The sequence below is a fragment of the Neocloeon triangulifer genome, unplaced genomic scaffold (assembly GCF_031216515.1).
Source record: "Neocloeon triangulifer isolate White Clay Creek 2 clone unplaced genomic scaffold, ASM3121651v1 ptg000002l, whole genome shotgun sequence".
NCBI classification, from domain to species: domain Eukaryota; kingdom Metazoa; phylum Arthropoda; class Insecta; order Ephemeroptera; family Baetidae; genus Neocloeon; species Neocloeon triangulifer.
This window is the reverse complement of record NW_026775545.1, coordinates 2,593,317-2,612,822: the sequence shown is the minus strand read 5'-3', so window position 1 is coordinate 2,612,822 and position 19,506 is coordinate 2,593,317. Positions and strand designations below refer to the sequence as shown.

The 19,506-nt window shown below is 34.3% G+C and overlaps 7 protein-coding genes across 10 annotated transcripts in view; 3 read left to right on the top strand and 4 right to left on the bottom strand.

The window, feature by feature from the left end:
- Positions 1 to 19,506, bottom strand: part of LOC132202104 (SWI/SNF-related matrix-associated actin-dependent regulator of chromatin subfamily E member 1-like) — a 122,656-nt gene that overhangs the window by 95,061 nt on the left and 8,089 nt on the right. The gene's annotated exons all lie outside the window — the stretch shown is intronic.
- On the top strand, positions 343 to 2,357 carry LOC132205510 (uncharacterized). The gene is made up of 2 exons (XM_059634600.1): positions 343 to 710; positions 951 to 2,357. The coding sequence occupies exons 1-2, from the start codon at positions 679 to 681 to the stop codon at positions 1,453 to 1,455; spliced, it is 537 nt and encodes a 178-aa protein (XP_059490583.1). The 5' UTR covers positions 343 to 678; the 3' UTR covers positions 1,456 to 2,357.
- On the top strand, positions 2,536 to 8,694 carry LOC132205506 (uncharacterized). 2 transcript variants are annotated; one of them, XM_059634594.1, is made up of 10 exons: positions 2,536 to 2,685; positions 4,149 to 4,356; positions 4,418 to 4,620; positions 4,672 to 4,832; positions 4,924 to 5,113; positions 5,192 to 5,402; positions 5,766 to 5,980; positions 6,236 to 6,531; positions 6,593 to 6,662; positions 6,881 to 8,694. In XM_059634594.1, exons 2-10 carry the CDS (start codon positions 4,166 to 4,168, stop codon positions 8,206 to 8,208), a joined length of 2,865 nt encoding a protein of 954 aa, XP_059490577.1. In that variant the 5' UTR covers positions 2,536 to 2,685; positions 4,149 to 4,165; the 3' UTR covers positions 8,209 to 8,694. The 2 variants fall into 2 exon arrangements, with proteins under 2 accessions (XP_059490577.1, XP_059490576.1); XM_059634593.1 differs by having other exon boundaries at positions 2,573 to 2,714; positions 6,881 to 8,693.
- LOC132205507 (nose resistant to fluoxetine protein 6-like) lies at positions 9,368 to 12,571 on the top strand. The gene is made up of 11 exons (XM_059634595.1): positions 9,368 to 9,921; positions 9,974 to 10,227; positions 10,272 to 10,495; positions 10,574 to 10,832; positions 10,885 to 11,042; positions 11,093 to 11,264; positions 11,314 to 11,507; positions 11,571 to 11,881; positions 11,987 to 12,129; positions 12,186 to 12,294; positions 12,355 to 12,571. Exons 1-11 carry the CDS (start codon positions 9,756 to 9,758, stop codon positions 12,393 to 12,395), a joined length of 2,031 nt encoding a protein of 676 aa, XP_059490578.1. The 5' UTR covers positions 9,368 to 9,755; the 3' UTR covers positions 12,396 to 12,571.
- Positions 12,881 to 13,988, bottom strand: LOC132205509 (apolipophorin-3-like). Of its 2 annotated transcripts, none has more exons than XM_059634598.1 (3): positions 13,833 to 13,988; positions 13,587 to 13,730; positions 12,881 to 13,329 (listed from the first exon to the last, which is right to left on the bottom strand). In XM_059634598.1, the coding sequence occupies exons 1-3, from the start codon at positions 13,875 to 13,877 to the stop codon at positions 12,934 to 12,936; spliced, it is 585 nt and encodes a 194-aa protein (XP_059490581.1). In that variant the 5' UTR covers positions 13,878 to 13,988; the 3' UTR covers positions 12,881 to 12,933. The 2 variants fall into 2 exon arrangements, with proteins under 2 accessions (XP_059490581.1, XP_059490580.1); XM_059634597.1 differs by having other exon boundaries at positions 13,587 to 13,745; positions 13,833 to 13,963.
- Positions 15,548 to 17,105, bottom strand: LOC132205508 (adhesive plaque matrix protein-like). Its single transcript, XM_059634596.1, has 3 exons — positions 16,278 to 17,105; positions 16,168 to 16,223; positions 15,548 to 16,078 (listed from the first exon to the last, which is right to left on the bottom strand). The coding sequence occupies exons 1-3, from the start codon at positions 17,088 to 17,090 to the stop codon at positions 15,808 to 15,810; spliced, it is 1,140 nt and encodes a 379-aa protein (XP_059490579.1). The 5' UTR covers positions 17,091 to 17,105; the 3' UTR covers positions 15,548 to 15,807.
- LOC132205113 (uncharacterized) lies at positions 18,134 to 19,332 on the bottom strand. Its single transcript, XM_059633988.1, has 3 exons — positions 19,205 to 19,332; positions 18,728 to 19,145; positions 18,134 to 18,663 (listed from the first exon to the last, which is right to left on the bottom strand). Exons 1-3 carry the CDS (start codon positions 19,244 to 19,246, stop codon positions 18,392 to 18,394), a joined length of 732 nt encoding a protein of 243 aa, XP_059489971.1. The 5' UTR covers positions 19,247 to 19,332; the 3' UTR covers positions 18,134 to 18,391.

Sequence of the window (19,506 nt, the reverse complement as noted above, 5' to 3'; positions counted from 1 at the left end):
CTTAAATTTCTTTTTCTCTAATAAAAACACTGTTGAAATTCTGGAGCATTGGAAGCGATTTGTTAGATACGTATAATTTGCAAGTGTTTTTAGAGGGTATTAAGATTGTAAAAAATTATAAATGAACGATAAATTTTCAGTAAAAATATTGTATTAAAAACAAAATATTTTCTGAATAAAACGTACTTAATAATTAATGTATAATAAAAGTTTTAACATAATTTTTTTATTTTATTTACTTATATAAAAAGTTTTCTCTTTGCAACAGGGACATTAGTTTAATTAAAATACCATTTTAATTTAATAAATAATTCCCCTTTTATTATTATTTGATTATTATTAATAATTATCATCTTTTACTGCAGTTATTCTTTATAGTGTCAATGATTATCATGGTGTGATTTACTTTACTTCATATTAATTAGCTATTACGAATTAAAAGTAAAAATTACTTGTGTGAAATCTGTTCAATAAAAAAATCTGTAACATGAAATCAAAACTAGCATTATTAATAAATTGGCCTCCAAGTTCTTATCAAGCCTGATTATAGCGCGATGAGGTGTCCCTGATAAAAGTTAATCGCTGTAACCTATAATGCAGTACTTTTATCATAATGTGTTTTATTATCAGCCAAAGATTCGCCATGCTAGTCATTCATGAAAGCGAAAAGTCAAAATCATGACGTCTCAATTAACTTACGCGAGCCATACGTAAGCTAAGATTTTTAATTACTTTTATTGAAAATGAACACTCAAGTTGGCATTTTTAGTAATGCATTATTATTGTTGTTTTATCTTGATACACCATGATTGATACTTGTAAAAACACAATAATTAAATCTACAATATCTGCTACAAATTTCTTTTTTATGATTATTACTTCTATATTTATCTTGTTTCATTGAATTTTTTGTAAAACCAATTTTATTTTATATTTAAAACCTTTTTCAGCCGCTTTAATACACTCAACCTGCCTCCGTTTTACAAAAACCATCCTGAAAAATGGTTTGAGCTGGCCGAGCAGTTTTTCTTCCACGTCGGAATCCTTAGCGACGAGTTAAAATTTCTGGTTGCCATCAAGGCACTCGACGAGCCGACCGCGCTATGGGTCTACGAGTTCACCAGCCCTACAAAGACGGACTACCAGAGGCTGAAAGTCGCCTTAATTTCCAAATTCAACACCCCCCGAGCGCCCAGCAACCTCTTCTTGGTGAGGCAAAAAATTCAGCAACTGATGCCCGACCCAAGCAACTTGAACATTAAACCATCGCATCTCATCAAAAGAATGTTTATCTATTCCGAAGGCCATTTGAGCGACGAGGAGCTGGTGCAGATTTTGAAAAAAGACCTCCCCAGCGAATATTTTGCTGTTGTCGAGTATTTGCATACCATTGACGACTTGACGCGAGAACTGGATTTGCATTATACAGAGCTTGTACTGAACGCGGGAGAATAGTATTTCAATTATTTTAATAAACTATTTTACAAGTCTACATCGGTGCAAGAACTAATGTTTGAAGGTAGAAAAATTGTTTTAGATAAAATTAAAAAATGGTGGAAAAATAGGAATTCTCTATACTGTTTTAATTTTTATTTAATTAATTTTAAATAACAAAGAAATAATAAATTTGAATGATTTAATTATTATATAATTATTGTGACTGAAAAACGAACGCATCTCATGTCTTATGAAAAGAATTTTGATCCGAAGGTCATTTGAGCGAGGAGAAGCTGGTGCGATAAGCGAATATTTTTTGATGTCGTCAAGGAGTCTCACACCATTTGACGCCTGGATGCGAGAACTGGATTTGCATAACACAGAGCTTGTACTGAACGCGGGAAAATAGGATTTCAATAACAAGTCTACGTCGGTGCAGATCTAACGTTTGAAGAAAACAAACTTGTTTTAATTGAAGAAAATAGTGGGTAAATAAAAATATGCACACACGTAAAATAGGAATTATCTGTAAATGCTTAAAATTTTTTTACTCTAAGTAAGATATTCAATAACAAAGAAATAATAATTTTGAATGAAAAATATTATTATTTTGTGACTAAAACGAACGCATCTCATGAAAAGAATGTTGATCTATTCTGAAGGTCATTTAAGCGGGGCGAAGCTGGTGAAGTTTGTGATAAGAGGCCTCCCCAGCGAATATTTTTTGATGGCATCAAGGCGTCTCCCGCCATTGACGACTTGACAAGAGAACTGGATTTGCATTATACAGAGCTTCTACTGAACGCGGGAAAATAGGAGAGCATTTAATTAATAACTTTTTTCATAATTCTACATTGGTACAAAATTTGCAACATGAAAAATATCTTGTTTTAGATTTATATTTATAGCAAATAATATCAAATAAAATTGAAAATATACACACTACAAAATAAGAATTATAGATAATAGAATCTATGATTAATTTTTCTCCCAAATTTTTAATACAAATTTAATTTTAATAAAAAAAAAATGTTTTATTATCGCCGCGAAAACGAACGACAACATTTTTGCCAGCACTTTTGGTGGACTGATGCGATTAACCCCTCCTGCCAAGATGATGATGTCAGCAGATTTTTCCTCTCCCCTCTAAAAAGCGAGCGGATAGCCTAGCAAATATTTTTTATTCGGACGAGTGTGCTTGAAAGAGACGGATCAGAAATTGGCACTCAACTATTAAATAAAACAACGGTACAGGAACGGTGACCACAATACCAGATGTAACGTATACTTGTGACAGAGTTTTTAGTTTTGATCATAATTCATTGAAGTCAAACAACATAATTGGAAATAATGCAGAAATTAAAGTTTAGCCTCTTCTAGGCTAATTCTTAATTTTTTCAAAATTCTATGTTGTCACTTTGTTTGAATTTTCTGCTCAAAGCTTTTATGGTGTAAAATAAATTTATTTATATAATATATTTATATATTCTGATATTTACTTTTACATCTGCGGTTGGTATAAATAGGCCAAAAACGAAAGTACTCATGAAACGATTTATATACGAGATATTTATATTGAGGGCAATCCAAAAGACTTTACCTGAAAATAGCCATTCAATTCAAATTGCATGGCGCGCGTTAAGATACCCTGGGCAGCAGGTTAAAATTTTTCATCTCTTATTTTATAATTATTGCATCGCTTTTTTATTTAATGGAATGAAATTACAAAATGTACACTACATTTTAATTTGCCCAGTTACTACTGGGTAAAATAAATAAATTTTAAGTATATGCAGTATAAAATTAGAATTATTTTTTAGTAGTACAAAAATGATAGATTAGAGATTAAACTGGTTATTAGCGTGCTAACTTCATAGATTTTGATCAAGTTCAATTAGATCACACACTGTAAGAATAAATATCAGGCAGGATTCATAGTTTTAATCAAGGTGCATAATATAATTTTAAAAAATTCATCTAAATATTGGCTTTTAAAAGTTGAAGTTAGAGAGAGATCAGAAAAATAAAAAATAAAATATTTTTGGAAAAAATCGAATTAATATTTATTATCACACAAACGCCAATATCAAGACTCTCATGATAAGAAGCCTAACCATAACGTTGTCGCGGAATTTGTATTTCACATGAGATGGCCGCAGAAACCAGTTTCTGCCGGTTTTCTTATATTGCCATACTAGAGCGAAATAAGATTTAGGAACAAATATGAACGTTTATATTGTAGCAGGATAAGAATTGAATTAAGAAAAGCAACCGCTAGGCCAATATAATTAAAAAAAGGTGTCTGACTTTAAACTTATTGAAGCGTAAAATATTTAGCTGAAGAATGATCATAAGGAATTTTAGCGTTGCTAATTTTACTGAGAGCAATTAAAAAGCATAACCTAGGGCAGGTTTATTCGGTGCACTGTTGAAATTGCATATTGGGCTAATCTGGCCTGGGCTTTTATAGGTTAAAAGGTTTTTGGATCCCCTCAATATTTTTAATTTTGCATACAAAAAAAAAAGATGAGGGGGAAGTTTGCTTCAGAAGCTCTCTCCCCGGATAACCAAATTAAAACCAATGTTATTAAGAAATTAACTGCTCGAAGAGAATATAATATCCGCCTCTATGTAAAATTTTATCAGTACCACATAACAGTGTAAAAAAACGATCATAAAGCGCAAATAACATTTCTATTTCATTCCTACAGAGGTTTTACTGAACCTAATGGAGAGGGTCAATGTTGACGGCCTCGGTGAAGTGAAAAAAGGGGCAAAAGATGACGCTAACTCAAAAGAAAAGACTACCCCTGGTCCAGGTGTAGTTCAAAATAAACAACAAATCCCAGGTTTAGCTCCATCTGGTGCTCAGCAAAATTTTTGCTTCTTAAAAAATGAAGACGGAGACAGTGTTTTGAAGTAGATTTATAAATTTCTTGTTATATTTTAAGAAAAATTAATTAATTAATATATCCAATAGGACATGGGCCTTGATTTTGCATTATGGGTTTGAAGGAACAAGTGGCGATAGATCACAAGGCGATTGGGCTGATGTAGAAAACTTGAAAAGCGTATTTCAAAATCGTAATTGCACGTACAGGGTCGAAAGTCCAAATAAAGAGGACCTCCTTCGCTATTTCAGTAATGAAGGCGAAATGAAGAAATTGTTTGACGATAATCAGGGTTTGCATGAAATTAATTGCTTAAATTGTAATTAAAATCGATCATTTGCAGAACCGAATCTTTTCATTGTATTCATTATGACTCACGGATATCCTGACGGAGAGCTCACAACACACTACAAAGATAATAGAGATGAATTCGAAAATTTCAATGTGTCGGAAATTTGGAAGGAACCCCTATTTGTAAACAAATTAAAGCTTTTGTTTGTGGTGGTAAGTACTTATTTAGTGTAAAATCTGACGTGGATTAACTTTTTATGGAGTTTTCCTTATAAATTCATTCGTTAAATCCACAAAATTACAGGCCTGCCGAGGAAACATTATGGACGTGCAATCGGAAGTAGTTCTAGATACTAAAATGATACAAACAAAAGACATGGAGCGGCTAAGTACAAAAATAGTTACAAAAGATAACCCTGAGAACAAAAATGCTGTGAGGTTGACGCCTGGTCCAAACACCTTCAACTGGATCATAGTTTTTGCTTGTGTCGAAAGTAGGTTGAACGCAAGATTTTTATTTGTCACCTCATAAAACAATAAACATAATATAAATCAATATTCTTTGTGCGCAGCTTGTTTTGGCGTGAGAAATCTTGACGGTACATATTTGGTTCAAGCGTTTACAAAATGCATAAACGAACTTGATTGTGACGTGGATTTGCCTGCTTTCTTAACCAGAATGCACAAATACGCTGAAGATCTAAATAAAACGGTTGGTGTAGGAATTACCATGGAAGCCAAAATTTTTAAGCATCCAGATTACTCAAAGCTGAAAATATCTAGGTAATTATCATATTACAGTGATTTTGTATTTTTTTTTATGTTACATAACCTGTATAGATTATATTTTTAAGCTTCCAATTAGGAAAAAGCACAAACAATGAAAAAAAATTTAAACGCTCAATGCAATTAATTATGTTATAGAAGATAAGAGAACATTTGATAACTGAGAACTAAACTTGCGGTTATGACAACGTTTAATTCTCCATGAACAATAGATATTTCATTATTATTTGGTACTGTTGAAATTGCGTTTCAAAATTTGTAGAAGACAAGAAATATTTCAATTAAAATAAATAAGAAAAGAAACATAAATTAATAATTCCCAGATATTTTTTTGCATTAATGATGTTTAATTTTATGCAGGTGCGAAGAAGTGCATAATAATGACGCCTATGAAAGCTTTATGTATAACTTTACCTCTGTCACTGGAGCTCCTTTAAAAGGAGGATGCGTTCAGTATTACTGCAATTGCTTAAGCACATGTGGAAGCGACTGTGATAAACTTCAAAAAGTTTTCAAAAAGAAACTCGCATTCGACATCAATCCCTGCAAATCCAAAAAGGATCTTGAAGTTGCAAGTAAGGTTTGATTTTCATAGATAGAAATATTGCTTAAGAAATTTAAATAGAAATTAGAATAACCCGGTGTTAATTAATCATGAATTCAATTTAATATATTCTTCCTTGATAATCTTTTTAATTCATTTGATCGTCTGCTTTTCCGCTTTTCCTATCAAACAATAAAAAGATTAATGAAAAACACATTAAGTAAAAAGCTGAATTTATAATTTATTTTTATAATTGATTTAGTAATAATATTTGTTCAAATTTTAGTGCAAACAGAAAATACAAGTGCTGCAGTTATTATTTGCATAAAGACAAGGCTCTCAGTGGATTCTGAAAGCGATGGCGATGCAGGAAATGATAAAAAAAAACAGAGAGAGATTTTTGCCTCCATGAGGACTGAACAGGGTAACACTGTAGCTGTCCCCATTAAGGAGATTCTGTACAACTTGATACCCGCGACGACGAAAAATTATGTTGGAAAGCCGAAGTTGTGCGTGTTTTTGCACGAAGGCACTGCCGTTCAAATGGAAAAAAGTCAAATTGAAGTTTGTTATGCCATCGATGTGCGTGAATTTTGAAATTGCCATGCTATCTTTTGACTACACGAAATTAATTTCATTTCAGCCTTCCACCAGAAAACGAAGGAGTGGAACTATGCACAGCGGCTTTTTAATTCTGATTTTGCCACAAATAGGTGTGTATTCAAAATAAGAGTTCTATGTATAATTAGAGGGAGCAGAAGTAATGACTCAGAAAAGAAGTCCTAGAATCCAAAATTTTAATCAACTTTAATTGCTGAAACAGACAGAAAAAATAGATGTTTTCCTTTTTTTTCAAGATAATTTTTCTAATGTAGAAATAAAAAAATCGAGAATTTCATACCTAAGATTCTACTAAATACATCAATTTCAGACTCGGCAACTTTCTTCATTGACGAAATGGACAAATTGTCTGTGCAACGAGATTCAACCTATCAACAGCTATTTTATGACATCTTACAAAAGGCCAATTCTGGTGATTCTTCAGAAACTTTAAATCCACAGTTAATCAGCACAGGTCCTCTGCTATTTAAAATTCAATATCCAAAGCCGATCATGTCAAATTTTTATATACAGAGGAATAATGGCAAAAACGAAACAATCAACACTCTGGAAGGCCTTGTTGAAAAAATGAATTTCCAAGACACGACTCCGTCATTTTGGCTGATTCACTCATTGCCAGAAAGAGGCAAATCACACTTGATTGATTATCTTGAAAATCGTGCAAAAGTCACCAGATCAACGATTCTCCTCAACTTCTTTGAAGACTATTTGTATTTGCGGAACAAAAAAACATCATATACGTGCGCCAAAAAATTCGCAGAGAATTATCTCATGCATAACCACATTTTGCGTAAAGTCGGTCAAAACGAGATCATAATCCTAGATGATTTTGACGCAGCGGAGCCAAAACTGAAAGAAAACTTCATGAAACTAGTACCTTGCTTACTCAATGAAGGCTTTTCCGTGTGGATTGGCACCAGGCCACATACAAATGATTTCGTCAAGAGTAAGTTGCCGGCCAACGCTATCAACAGCTTGGAAATCAAACAATGGACCGAAGAAGAGCATGATGTTTTTTTTAAGCACTGCCTAATGAATGACGAAAAATTCACTATTCAAAGGACTAAATTTCAGTTATGGGAGGCAGAAGATTTATTGCAGTCACCATGGCTCATGCGCAAAATTGCTGCAAACGTTGAAGAAGAAATAGAAGAAGACAAGAATCTGTTTCTGTTCTGCGAGAAGTTCTTGGGAAAAAGAATTGATGAAATATTGCAGGGACATTGGTTGGGCATAATCAAAGAGAATAACAACAACTACGACCTTGTCTTTGAGGACTACATGAAATGCCTCCAGTTGTGCGCTTTGTTTTATTTTTCAAATAATTTCGCACAGAAAAATTTGCTTAAAGATGATCAAATCGCTCAAATCAACAATACAGGGATTTTCTCAATTCAAAACGATAAGGTCATAGTTGTTAGCGAAACTTTGGCCAAGTACTTGGCCTTCAACGCACTGCAAACCGAGGACTTTGGAGCGGAGGGGCCAAAAATCAGAATTGCAGAGGCTTCGTTTGAAAAAATGAAGGAAGCGTGCAGAATTATGACTAATCACTTTATTGATCATATTGGAGGTGAAAAAACTAAATTTGACGACTTGTGGGCATCGTTCAAGCAACATATCGCACTGGAGATTTAAGAGCAAGATAAATTAACAGTTTGTACATAGTAAAATTTATTCGATTTATTTTTATTCTTTTTTTTGTTGCTAAAAATTAAAATATTTTGCGCAACAAGAAAAAATACATAGTTGAAGAGATAAAATTTAATTTCTTATCTGATCAGCGCCTGAAAAAAATATTTCTGCGCTCTAAAGTGATGTTACATTTATTAATATGCAAATAAAATATTTTAAATTTAAAAAATTTTCATTTTAATTATAACTTTCACTTTGAGGTATGTCCTTAAATCATAACTATGACTGTCTTTTATTGCTTTGAACAATTACAAAAATTAAAATGCAAATTACAACTGTTGATAACTCACAGAGCATGCTGTTTAGCATTGTTAACTAGTAAGCGTGCATTAATAATCTACTTTTTTATATCAATTAAATATCTTGGTGATTTGAATTTAAATTTTAAATATCTGTTTAATCTTAATGCGCAAAAATATTAAAAGTTAGTTGTACTGTAGATATGAACACTGTTATGTGACATGTATTATAAAATAAAATCTTGTACCTTCAACAAATATTGAAAATGATTAAAAATCCTATATAATTTAATTACATTTAAAAAAAACTGATTTTAATTAAATGTTATAAAAATATTAAAACTAAAATGAAAACAAACGGAAACATTTTTCCGGCACTCTTTATGAGCTGCTGCTATTTATCACACCGCTCAAGATGACGAGCATATCCTCTAAACTCTAATAGTAAAAAATAAAAAAGTTCCAAATATCCTTAAGATTTGGTTTGAAAAAAAAAGACGGAAACGTGATTTTACCGATCAAAAAAAAAATGAGTACAAAACAAACTGCTCCTGATGATTTGAGGGCGCATTCTTCAAGCAATATATTGTACTGAAGATTTACACAAACAAGATGGCATTTGCATGAAATTTAGTTTAACAGTCTGTGCATGCAATTCATTTTAATTATTATTAAAATAAAAAAAGTATCGTATTTGTGATGCACAATTTTTTTAATAAAGAAAAATTACTGTAGTAAAAATATTAAATTTAATTTAACCTTTTCCCCTTATTCAAAGAATTTTTGGGGCCTGAAAAAAAATTAATTTCCACGTTAATCGTAAAATTAATATTAAAAATAGCTGCAATTTTTTGTAGTTTTCATAAACTTAACCTTTCATTTTCTGTGAGTATATGAGTAATGAACAACAAAAAATTAAATATCGACGGAAGTTCGATGCAACAATGGAAACTTGATCACATTGTTGCATATATACCTGATTTTGGTTTTTATAAATGAAAACCTGGCACTTGCAAGTAAATTTGAAGATTGATTTAATAAATCATTTAATCATGTTTAAAAAAACGCTATAGCTTTTGTTTGCTCTAAACAGATGATATCTTGTGAACTGCCGATTATTAGTATCAATTAATAACCAGCGGCGTGTTAGATCTTTACCAAAAATCATGTAAGAATTGATTAGATTAATATGCAATCAAAGCATTAAAAATCTTCTGCTTATAAAAACTACGTTTTTAATTTCAAAAATAAATGACCATGATGAGCTCAAAAACTAGCACCGTTTTGGCATTTGGTGTTTTGGTTTCGATTGCTGTCCGTAGTGCTTGGACAGCACCTTCAGAAAAATGTTTGAGAGACATTCGGTCGTATTTTGAGGGGCTCGCACCATCAGAGCCAAAGTCCTGGGCCGTTGAAAGTATGATCGATTTTAATTTTTGTAAAATACCAATTATTATTTTTATTTGAAGTGTTTGATGCGTCATCAAAATTTCCGCCGGACGGGATATCCGAACTGACATTCACGTTTCAATTGGGCAACTACGACGAGTGCCTGGCAGTCCAAGCTCCAGCTGAAAATGATCACTTCAGAGGAAAATACTGTAGATTTAACGTGTTCATGGTGCCCGATGACAAAAAAGAAGAGCAAGGGCCGCTTGGACATTTAATTTTGAGTACGAAAGATGTCCAGCCCGCACACATCACATTGGAAGCGCGGCAAACAGTACGTTTAATAATTGTATTTTTTAAATTAAACGCAAATTTCAGAAGTCGCCGATTCTGCCTGAAAATACTTCAGTAGTTATGGGGCAATGGACAGTCTGCGCCCCATCAAGCTGTAATTCGGAAGGCGTCGAAATAGTTGCAGACATAAATTTAAAGTATCTAACCTTCATATCAAATTTTCAATTTTCATCCCTCGTGGCAGAAGAGTCGTGCTATTATGAGGGTGATAAATCACGGACAATTCAGGCTGGCGGATGGATATTCATGTAAAAAAGAAAAAGAAAAATATCTTCAAAACACTTCTGTTGTCGTTAATTGTTTTTGTTTTTTAAATTTATTTTCAGAGGAATTCTTGCAGCTATTTTCTGTATTGAGTTGGTGCTGACAGCCTTCGATCACTTTTCTACAAAAGATTTGCACCCCGCATTTACAAGTTTTTCGCTGAAACACAATTTGACCGATCTTTTTAAAATACAAAAAGCACCCCCGGCCGGGCAACTAAATTGTTTGCACGGAATTCGAGTGATCAGCACGCTTTGGGTGATTTTACTTCACACCTACTCCAATTTACTAACAGTAAATGCTCGTACGGCCAGCCAAAATGTAAAGCGTTATTTATTAATAAAATGTATTAGATTAAATTTATTTTTCAAAGTTAGGGAATTGGAGCATGGCACCTGTATTGAGCGGTGGCCTTTCTGTTGAGACATTTTTTGTTCTCAGTGGACTTTTGACGACCTACATTCCCCTCGTAGATCAAATGAAAGGAAGAAATTTTAATGTTTTCAAATATATAGTGTACAGATACCTGAGGCAAAATAAAATTTGAAATAAATCTGTACTTTTTAAACGAAATTTTTTAGGTTGACAATTCCTTTGGCCGTTTTAATCTGGTACTTCGCAACGGTCCATTACAGCACCAGCGACGGCCCTCTTTGGGACTTTTCTTTGAAAGCGAAAACAGACAAATGCGCCCAATACTGGTGGACAAACCTACTTTACATTGCAAATTATTACGAATCAGGATCCACTTTGGTATTTTAAAAATAAATTAAAAATGATTCGGCTGAATGATTGAAAACAGTGTGTAGGCCAAACTTGGTACCTAATGGTTGACATGCAAATGGCACTTCTCGCTCCTTTCGTGATAATCCCACTCCTGAAGTGGCCAAAATATGGCATTGGTCTAATATGGCTTTTGATTTTGGCATCCATGGGATTGACCTTTGCTCTCACTTACATCTATAGTCTCAGCTGGACGATCGTTTTTTATGTCCAGTATATTAATCAAAAATTAAATATGATTAAGATTGTTTTTCAATATTTTTTTTTTTATTACAGGCGGGAGTCTACAGGCGATTTCAACGACCTAATTTACAACAACACTTTGGCCCGCGCGGTGTCTTTCTTGTTCGGAATGTTTTTAGGATTCATTCTGTCCAAGAAAATCGAAGTGAAAATTCCAAAATGGGGCGTCGTATTGGGCTGGCTGCTCAACACAGTCCTTTGCTTGACGGTTGTTTACGTAATCACGATTCCATACAACGAGAGCTACGACAAGCTCGGCGCTGCTTTTTATGCGACGTTTCACAGACTTGCCTGGTCGGTTGGAATCGGATGGGTCATTTGGGCATGCGTTAATAATTATGGAGGTGGTTCTTATATATTTTAATGTTTAAAAAAATATATTCAAAACACAAAAATATCCTGATCTTTTAAAAATGAACAAAATGAGTTTATTTTTATTCTTTTTTTAGGGCCTATTAATTCAATTCTTTCATGGAAATATTTCCTGCCGCTCAGCAAGTTAAGTTATTGTGCTTTTTTGATTCACCTAGACATAATAGTTTTTCACACCGCGATTCAACGAACCTACAGATATTTTTCAAACTTTGAAACGGTGAGTAAATTTGAGAGAATAAAAATTATAAATTAACATTGCTTTCTACTTCCTAGGTTTATGACTATTTTAGTGTTGCAATTTTGACGTTTCCATTGGCCATCCTGTTGCATGTGGTTGTGGAAGCACCGAGCATGGCACTTATCAGAATATTATTTGGAAAAAGTAAACTTTAAAAAATATTTCATTTTGCCATGAAAGTATTAATCAAATTAATATTATTAGGTAGGCAATCGGCTTCACGAATAACATCAAAGCAGCAGTGATTTTCTAGGATATTTAAATGCAAAAGTAAAGGATAAGTTAAAATATTATTAAAAATAAAAAATAAACAGTAGTAATGATAATTAATTTCACTCACGGTTCAATTAACATCCCAGAAAGGTTAAACGCATCTTACCTGAAACAGAACAAAAGAAATAAAATTAATAATTAACGAGTGGCTCTTGAAGTTTTAATAATTTGATACGCTGCAAAAAATTATGTCAGCAAAGGAGACGCACTTGGCTACAATGTCAAATTCACAGTGCCCGTGACCTTAGATGGCCTCAAAATATTAAGCTCTTATCTCACTGGGATTCACGCAGAGGACATGTGATATTTAATCATAATCCGTGAAGCAACTTAAATCTGTTTTTCCTCAATTGAAATTAATAACAAATTTTTCCTCGTTCTTCGTTTGACGTAATTTAATTTTTGAATAATTTATTTTTTTTCAAATTATAGCAGGAAAAATAAAAAAATAAAAGGCTCAGCTTTGTCATTTCAAATTTATTTTCTCTTTAAATACAAAAACATCTCCAATTACGAAGTGGGCGCAGGGGTGCTTCCAGAGATGGCGGCCTGGAACTGCTGCTGCAAGTATTTGGCCAGTTCGACGGCCTGGTCGACGGCCTGCTTGGTGGCCTGCTGCACCTCGGCCCTGATGGGAGCCGTCTCGGTATCAACGTTCTTGGCGATCTTGGAGGCCTCCTCGACCACGGTGGACACGGCCGACTGCACCTTGGTGGAGAGCTCGGCGGTGGCCTGCTCGGCCTCCTGGGCGTTCTGCTCACCGACAAGGCCGCGCAGGGTGGTGTTCAGGCGGCTGGCGGCCTCCTGCAGACCCTGGTTGTCCTTGGCAGCGTTGCTCAGGTTGTCCACAAGAGTTTGCAGGTTCTGGGTGAAAAGGGCGGTCTGGTTGCTCAGAGTCTCGCCAACCTAATTAAAATGACGCGGAATTAATTATACATTTAAAAAAAACCGCAATTAATTTAATTTTCAGGTTTAATTTCTTAAAATAATAAAACGAAGCAAATTAATTTTCACTATTTATTACTTTTCTGATATGTATAAACATTTTAGTTCAATTTTTAGTAAAAAAATCTGATTTTGCCTAATTTTTTTTCTTATTTTGATTTCAAAAACGTTTAATTCAGAAATTGAGAAAATTTCAGTTTAATTAAAAAAAAAACTACCTTTGCCAAAGTCTGCTTCTGCTCCTCGCCGGGGGTGAAAAGTGAGGCGACCTGATCGGTGAAGGTTTTCACATTTTCCTGGGCGCTCTTAACCAACTCCTCCAAAGAAGGGAATTCTTTGGTTTCACGTCTTACGACGGAGGCCTGCGAAAAATAACACTTGAGAATAACTTTTGCAAATCCTTCTTGTCTGCCAGAAGTCCAAAGTTTTGGCAGAGATTTTTAAAAATAGACGTGCAAGCTGACCTGGGAGAGGGCAATGAGAGCGGCGAGCACGACGACGGTCCTCATGGTGAATGATGTCTGCGAGAGTGCAAGTGCTGCTTAATATACGAGCGCGTGGGGTCAGGGGTCACAGCAACGTTATTATCAATGATACGCTGCCGGGGGAGACAATTAGCTCTGAATGAAGAATGCATTCTGACCGCTTGAGGGGCGATAAAAGAAAAATAGAGATCGGCGGCATTGACCTTCTGGACGATGACCCTAAGAAACACAGACACATTGCCGGATTTAAATTTTCGCTGACCAGTTCCCAAACAACTTTCGTCAACTTTTCGTTGGAACTTTGCTATTTAAATATAGAAATGTTATTTCGTAATAAAAATAAATTTTTTAATATTTTTCCCTCCCTTTGTAAGTAGCATTTATGGCAGAATTTTTTTTTTCGTTATTGTGGGTTCACCCAGTCTTTTTTAACATTGGGCGTTTTAGCAGAAATTCCTAGTAGAAGCATTTTTAAATTTTTTTTATCTATGGAGAAAAGTAATTTGAAATAATCCTCATTTTCATTTACGCCGTATGGCAGATGCAGTGTTGTACAGCGCTACCCACTTTGCAAATTGGTTGTTTTAGTAATAACAATTATGAACAGTTTATATTTTCAATCTCAACCACTTCTTTCATGGACTTTTTCTTTTATCTGGGTCATTACTATTATTACTGATACGTTAATATCACAACAATATTTAATTTTTCTCTTTAAACGTACAATGCTCGACTGAATGAAATCTGTAAAGATTAATTATCACTTTGCTCTCATTTTCCGAGTGACCAACGTTCAAACTGTCAGTAGGCCAGACTGTGCACGTGCGATGTATAAATGAATATCAAAAGATTTTTTTATATTATTAATTTATTGTACAATGATTTACACAAAGTGCTCCCGCTTTAATTTTTATCCTAATGTCGCCAGCGAATTCCCCTCTTTTCAAATGCACGCTTGGACCACATATCTCGAAGCATCTCGATCAAATTAATCAAAAAATCATAAATCTTCTGTCTAGGAGACCCATCATTGTAATTTCTCTCTTCCTCGGACCAAATGCCTCGATCATCCCTCCTCAAAGCAGGAGAGCAGAGAACTTCCTAAAATTTTTAAATCAAAATTATGTTTCTATCAAAGCATCGCATTTGTACCTCTTTCATTCATACATAATTGCATATTACGATTAAGTGATTAATTTTTATTATGCGCTCGTCAATTTAGTTTTACGTCCACGTAATGGAACAATAACGTTCGGAAGGTAAAAAAAAGATTTTTGTACTCAACAAAATGGAATTTTATCCGATTTGAAAAAAAGAGTCACTTTGAAGTCAAAACTTTCACATATATTAAAAATTTATATTTCAATATTTTGGCTTTTACTGAATTTATAATTAATTTGAATAAAAAAAAATACCTCTATTAAAAAGCCGGCGAGAACAACAGCTGCAACCAGAAAAATCCTCATTCCTTTATGAAAAACTTTCAAAACTTTTGTAAAGTTGTAAAGATTTAGCGAATTTCCGATGTGACACGCTTCAGTTGCGAAACTCGACTGTAAATTTATTCCCCAAGAACCTGACGACAGAAATTTCAATCGCAAGCACTTTTTTTAAAACTGCCAATCTGCATTTGTGAAAGACGCTAGGTAGTTAAAAGGTCACAAAAACACACTTGAAATAACAACGGCATAATATCCTGTTTTCTTTTTTTAATGAAACATTTTTTAGATTTTAAATTAACATCAAGTTAAAATAACTGTCTGCGTTTATTTAATGCAAAATATAAAATATATATTTACAAGTCGGCTCAGAAATTATGACACTGGGACGGCGAGAAAAGTGCAAGTTTGCTTTCGAAGCAAAGTTCAAGCTCTAATCAAAGTAATCGCAACCCTCTTTCTTCTCCGTTTCTGTCATTTTCGTCCCGATTTCTATCATATCTGTCTCTGTCATTTCAGTCTCTTTCATTTTCATCTCTGTTTCTGTCATTTCGGTCCCTTTCATTTTCATCCCTGTTTCTGCCATTGCTGTCATTATCGTCGTCGTCATTGTTTCGATCGCCATTTCTGCCACTTTCATCGTCGTCATCATCATCGTCGTCGTCGTTTCTTCGTCTATTTCCATCCCTATCTCTGTTCCTGAGCATCTGAACTGGTGTGCCAAGGCTACTATCTACCCTCACAAAGGCGACAGGTTTTGGTCCTTTTGTTTCAGTCCGCACATATCTGTAAATTTTATTTTCATAAAAGGGAAATTAAAAAAAAAATCTAAATCAACAACCAATATATAAAGTTTTAAAACTCAAAAAAATTACCCAATGGGTTTGCTTTTGATCAATAGTGGCCTGTCTGAATACTTCTTGATGGTAGTCTGTAATTAAATAATTTTAGATTATTCTTATATTGATTAAATTATAATGCTTACGACTGGTTTACGGTAAGTTGTTGTATCATAAGATTTTTCTCCCTTATCATCGTTATTACTTTTATATTTTCCTGGGCTTGCATAGCTGTTGGAGGGACGATTTGCATAGGATCCTCCAGAATTGCCGCTAGGATAAGAAGGACTGACGGAATTGTAACCTGGAGGATTGTTGTACGGTTGATTTTGGTACGAATTGGGAGGATCATAAGCCTGCTCAGGGTAGTTTGCCTCCTTGTAATCCGGCAAGTTGATCGTGTAGGTTTTAACCGGAGAATATTGAGGTGGTTGATAGTTCTGTATTGGGTAAGTTGGAACGCATCTTAAGGGGCAGATACTGATGAACCTCGGCTGGCAAATGGTGCATTTACTTGAGGGTTGATATTGGTAAGATGAAGGCTGACTCGGTGGTGCTGAGTAGATTAAGTTGGTTGGCCTTTGCTCAGGATAAACTGGTGGAGAAGCGTATTGCTCGTTGTTCTGTTGTTCACCTTGATATCCTTCGGATGGGTTCACAGTCTGGTACATTACGGCAGGATACAAAGACGGTTGTGGCTCTGAAGGGTAGCTGATTTGATTAACTTGGTCAGAGTAGGTGGGCACTTCGTTGGTCTGCTGGATAAGAGGTTGCGGGTAGTTTTGCAAGGGTGTCGCAACATAGGAAGCTGCCTGAGAAGAGGACCGCTTGTCGGCGGCAAAAACCGCCGTTGCCGAGAGAACAGCTGCCAGGGCAAGGTGGATCAACATGACTGCAGTAACCGTTAATCCGGAAGCAAATTTTATAGTTACGGTCGACCTGACAGGATACTGCCGCATATTCAAGATTAGATTATTAAGCGTTTTTGCACCTAGTGCAACAGGTCAAGGTCTGTTGTGCTCCACTTTTTAGCAGGTAAAATGTAATATACTCAGCAATTGCACGTTAAATGGAAGTTTGAAATTATTTAATTTTGGTTTCTTATCAAAGTTTTTCGTGCAGATAGGTAAAAACTTGTGCTAGACTTATGTTGCATTATTAAATTTTGTTTTGAAAGATATTTCGTCAAATTAAATGAATTTCCACTCAGTATCCCTGGTTTTGATTATAATTAATATAAAATAAGAAACTGTGATTAAAGAGTTAAAGTAATAGTAAAAATTAGGTAATCAAATTTAGTTGCAAATGTTTTTTTATTGGGTTCAGATCAAGGGAAATTTTGATATCAAATTTTTTTATTTTCTAAAACAATGAGTAAATTTTACATGCATTATTTTGTTCTGAAAAGTTTTTCAAGAAGATGTTTTTGTACTTTTATCTAGATCAATTTATTTTGTATTTTTAGTTTTAATTTTTAATATTTGGATGATGTATCTTGTTATAGGCAGAGAGAGCCTTGTGGTACACAAATAAACTTAATTAATTTGCTGATTTTGCTTAATTAACTAAAAGACAATAATTTAATATGTTGTTGAGAGTAGAAGGAACAATGCAAAATATACATATTATAAACATAAAAATGTTTAAGTACGAGTACGTCGTTTAACAAACATTGTATGTAAACAATGTGATGTAACAATTTGGACAAATAAGCAACAGTAATAATAAAAAATTAGATTCAAATAATGTTAATTGGAGTAAAACAAGGGAATCTCTATCAAAATGGAGATAAAAAAATATTCAAAACATTGCAAATGAATTTTAAGTAAACCAACGAAAATTGGAGGGAAGAAATCACAAAGACGTTCTCAAATAAGATTTTATTTGATGTTACAAAATAAAATATAGAATTTTATATTTAGCTTTTGATAAAAAAAAAATCAAGTCGTAAATTTTCATTTATACCTTTTTTAAATTTAAATTTTTAGGAAAATAAAACAGGAAATATTTCTTTCATATTCGTCTAATTTTTAAGCCTGCAGAATAATATGGAGAAAATATACAGATAATATGAAGAAAATGTATGCAACCTGCATTACTTGCATGTCTGGCATGGTGCATAACATCTGCCTTTCAAGTATCGAAAATGATACTATAATGGTAATTAAAAGGTGCATTCGTAAATTTTTCTTTGGAAAGATTCAAAAATTTCTCTTTAAAATGTTACTAATTTTATTTGTTAATATCAATGAATTATTTTTCAGTGCAAGGGAGGAACGTTTGGCCAGCTATGAATGAGTAACGGCTCGACAGGGTGGCCAATGTCCTCCTCGGGGTGAGGTAAAATCAGGCTGCCGGCCGTGCTGAGGAAGTGGTGCAGCGGCTGCATTACGGGGGCCAGGTTTTCGAGGGTGTGTTCGTCGTGGTTAATGAACGATCTGAACGCTCTGGACATTAAACTTCTTGATATGTGTCTTGCGCGGTCGGCAGGCGGAATATTTTCTCTCAGCGTATGAACCCAGTGACTGCGAGCTTAAGTTTTGAAAAATAAACGAGAATAAAATTCAGTTCGAACAAAATTTTCACACATACATACAGTCTGAAAGGGATGAGTCCCCATCAACCCTTTCTTTGGAAAAAGAACGAGAATTGTCCTTCACTCGATTAAACTGCCTCAATGAAGCTCCGATGGCAGCTGGTTTTTTCAAGGGCCCTAGAAGGGTGGGCTTCTTTGCCCTGGCGGACACTGGGATTTTGCTCAGGTGCAAAGGATCGACTAAGGTGGCCAAATTTTTGACAAAATTGGCTACAGGCAAGAGACGTGCGCCCACCAGCAATTTTGGTATGACCGCGTGGCCAAGAGGTTTGATTGGCGGCTTGATTGGGTGCAAGAGTGTCGGTTTCAGCAGCGGCTTTTTATGCAGGGCGAGTTTTGAGGCTAGTGCCTGGTGCCGCAATTTCGCTTTCAAGTGATGTAGAGGGCAAATAGGAATTGTGCACGATACCATGCTTACCTGCAACGTGTTAAATTTGTTAAATTTTAGATAACACATCTGTTATGAATTCTACTTACACAGAAGAATGTAATTAAAGTTCTAAGCACTTGTGAAGACATCGTGTGTAGAGAAATGGCTCAACTGTGGCAACTCTAGATGCGATGCCAGCTTTATGCTCCAGAAATCCTAATTATCTAACCTTCAGATGAACAACTCAGCAAGAACTTTTCCTCGTTTATTAGTTAAATTTTATGTATTTTTCTACCAGTTTAAAAACAACGATATAAAAACGTCTTAAAAATTGAAAATGTTGCTGCGAAAATATATGTAATTATTTTAAAATTATTTTCATATTTTCAATTGTGAACCAAACACACAC